The sequence below is a fragment of the Xiphophorus hellerii genome, chromosome 15 (assembly GCF_003331165.1).
Source record: "Xiphophorus hellerii strain 12219 chromosome 15, Xiphophorus_hellerii-4.1, whole genome shotgun sequence".
In the NCBI taxonomy this organism is placed as follows: Eukaryota; Metazoa; Chordata; class Actinopteri; order Cyprinodontiformes; family Poeciliidae; genus Xiphophorus; species Xiphophorus hellerii.
In genome coordinates this window covers 529,804-532,427 of record NC_045686.1, presented here as the reverse complement: position 1 = coordinate 532,427, position 2,624 = coordinate 529,804, and the positions used below count along the sequence as shown (strand labels likewise).

Genomic DNA, 2,624 nt, shown 5'->3' with positions numbered 1-2,624 from the left:
AGGGTAAGTGAAGAATCTTAGGGTTAGGGTTAGGATATAGGATGAAAACCAGAAAACGCGTTCGGACAAGCTCGATAACTCAAAAAGTATTTGAGGTATGGGGCCCATACTTGGCCTCGAGAGATCGTCTGAGGGGACCCACGTACCCTGTAAGTTTGGTGGCTGTGGCCCCTTCCTAAGACATAGCTGCCATTGACTCCCATTCATCGGACGAGTTCGGACAAGCTCGATAACTTCCAAAGTATAAGCGGCAAGCTGACCAAACTCGGTGTGTATACATGTCTCGACCCCCTCCAGGTCTCCACCGAGTTTGGTGGCCCTGGCCCCTCCCCTTCCTATAGCTGCCATAGACTCCCATTGATTTTTCAAGTTTCGCTAGGAGCGTCGGATCGAGCTGGGAGTCGGTTTTCCGTGCTCAGGGCGTAGCCCTGAGTGCGGGGATGTGTGATATGCCAGGGTTGGTGGATGTGTGAAAATGGTGAAAATCGCACTAAGTGTTGTGAAAATAGGTACTTGTGGGAACCTTACCAGAGTGTGTTTTGGAGTGTCCCGAGTGCGTGGAGAGTGTTCCTGGGTGAAGTAAAATTGGAGTTGTTGGAGTGTCTTCCGTGCTCAGGGCGGTAGGGTAGGGTTAGGGTTAGGATATAGGATGAAAACCAGAAAACGCGTTCGGACAAGCTCGATAACTCAAAAAGTATTTGAGGTATAGGGTAGGGTAAGGGTAAGGGTTAGGGTTAGGGTTAGGGTTAGGGTTAGGGTTAGGGTTAGGGTAAGGGTTAGGGTTAGGGTAAGGGTAAGGGTTAGGGTAAGGGTTAGGGTAAGGGTGTATTTAGGTTTAGGTTAATTAGGTGAAAAGTAAAAGGGAAAGTTAAAACCTGCTGTCCTCTGCAGCCCTTTGTGCTGGTCTGACCCAGAATCCGGCTCTTTGAGGTCAGACAGCAGATTGTGGTAGATTCTATCTTTACCCGGAAAATGATTTGGCAGCGGGATTTTTTGAAGCATTTACATGTCGACCAGCGTTGGACTGGGTGTGTCGTCTGCCAGCAGGTGACACTGTGGACAGGTGTTCAGGTCACCGCAGGGTCAACACACCAGAACAGAACCGTTTCTCACTCAGCCCTCGGTTTGGTGTCACGTCTCCTCTGTTTTCATAGCCTTGATCAGTTTGGACTCTGAGAAAAGTGGAGAACTTCCAGCAGGTGGACTTTACTGGAACCAGTCACTGCTCCTCTGTGTTGTCCTCTGTCCCAATGTCCAACAGGAAGACAAATGTCTTACAAACAGAGGTTCCTGCTACTGAGGGAAGAGATCAGGCTGTGAATTCCTACATTGCCCTGATTTTCCATCTCCTCTTCCATCCACAGGAGGAAGCCTGCCTATGTGATCATGGTGAACCTCGCGCTGTCTGACGGCAGCTTCTCCCTCACCCTGCCTCTGCGACTGGCGTACTACATGAACAAGGGCCACTGGTCCTTTCCTGACTGGGTCTGCAGACTCTGTGTCTACACCTTCTACGTCAATCTCTACTCCAGGTGGGACAGGAGACGTCCTCATGCCATAAGTTTCCCTTTGGTTTGGGGAATATTTCAGTTTCATTCCTGCTCTCTCTGCCTTTCAGCATCCTGTTCCTCACGTTTCTGAGCCTCCTCCGCTGGTTTTCCATCGTCTATCCACTACATCATAAGAAAGTGAAAAGTTTCAAGTTAGCCTTACTGACGTGTCTGGGAATCTGGCTGTTTGTGGCCGTGTCCTCTCTGCCCTTCCTAGGCAGTGGCGTTAATAAAAGGTAAGAGTCAGAGCACCAGTGATGCATCTTTGTTTGTTGCTGCCTGGGATCAAGCAGATGATCAGGGGATGCTGAAGTTTCTCTTCTGCTTCCTTCCAGAGGTGGAATACCTCGCTGCTTTGAGCCGGCGACTCCACAGTCTTGGTCCCGCATCCTCAGCATGAACTACGTGGCGTTGATTTTTGGATTTGTGCTGCCGTTCTTCACCATCATCCTGTGTTGCACCAAGATCATCCACTGTCTGACACACCCACATTATTCTCAGGACCCGAAAACGCGCATGAAGTTAAGGAAGAAAAACCAGCGCTCAGTGCACCTGCTCATCATGGTGATAGCGACCTTCCTGCTCTGCTTCCTGCCCTACCACGTGATCCGGACCCTGCACCTTTACGCCGTGAACGGCGGCTGGAACTGTGGCGTCACCAACCTGCTGCAGAGAGCCGTGGCGATAACGCTGTGCATGGCGGCGTCCAACAGCGTGGTCAACCCGCTGCTGTACTACTACTCCACCAAGAACTTCAAGGAAGACATTGAGCACACTCGCTTACATATCAGTAAACGGCTGTCTTTCAGAAGTGGCTCTTTAAGATCCACTGGACGGGCCGGGTCATTGAAAGTTAAAACTCAACAGGGTCTGTCCATAAAAGCAGAGGACATGGAGCAGAGTCCGTTAAAAACACAACATCCTGCTACAGACCAGCAGATCCAAATGACTGAGAAACCTTTGGGATTGGAGGAGACCTGTGACTGAAATGTGCTCAGTTTCCATCCAAAATTAGAAAACTTTCAGGAGAAACTGCTGCAGACGATGGCCATTGAGTCACACCACCACAGATTG

At 50.1% G+C, this 2,624-nt stretch overlaps 1 protein-coding gene across 1 annotated transcript in view; it reads left to right on the top strand.

Annotated features, from left to right (window-relative positions):
- The first annotated feature begins 868 nt into the window (after positions 1-868).
- Positions 869-2,624, top strand: part of LOC116733698 (cysteinyl leukotriene receptor 1-like) — a 2,699-nt gene continuing 943 nt past the window's right edge. The window contains exons 1-3 of the mRNA XM_032584505.1: positions 869-1,532; positions 1,619-1,786; positions 1,886-2,624. Of these exons, the coding sequence (XP_032440396.1) occupies positions 1,387-1,532; positions 1,619-1,786; positions 1,886-2,537 (966 nt within the window). The 5' untranslated portion in view covers positions 869-1,386 and the 3' untranslated portion in view covers positions 2,538-2,624. The remainder of the gene's footprint in view (positions 1,533-1,618; positions 1,787-1,885) is intronic.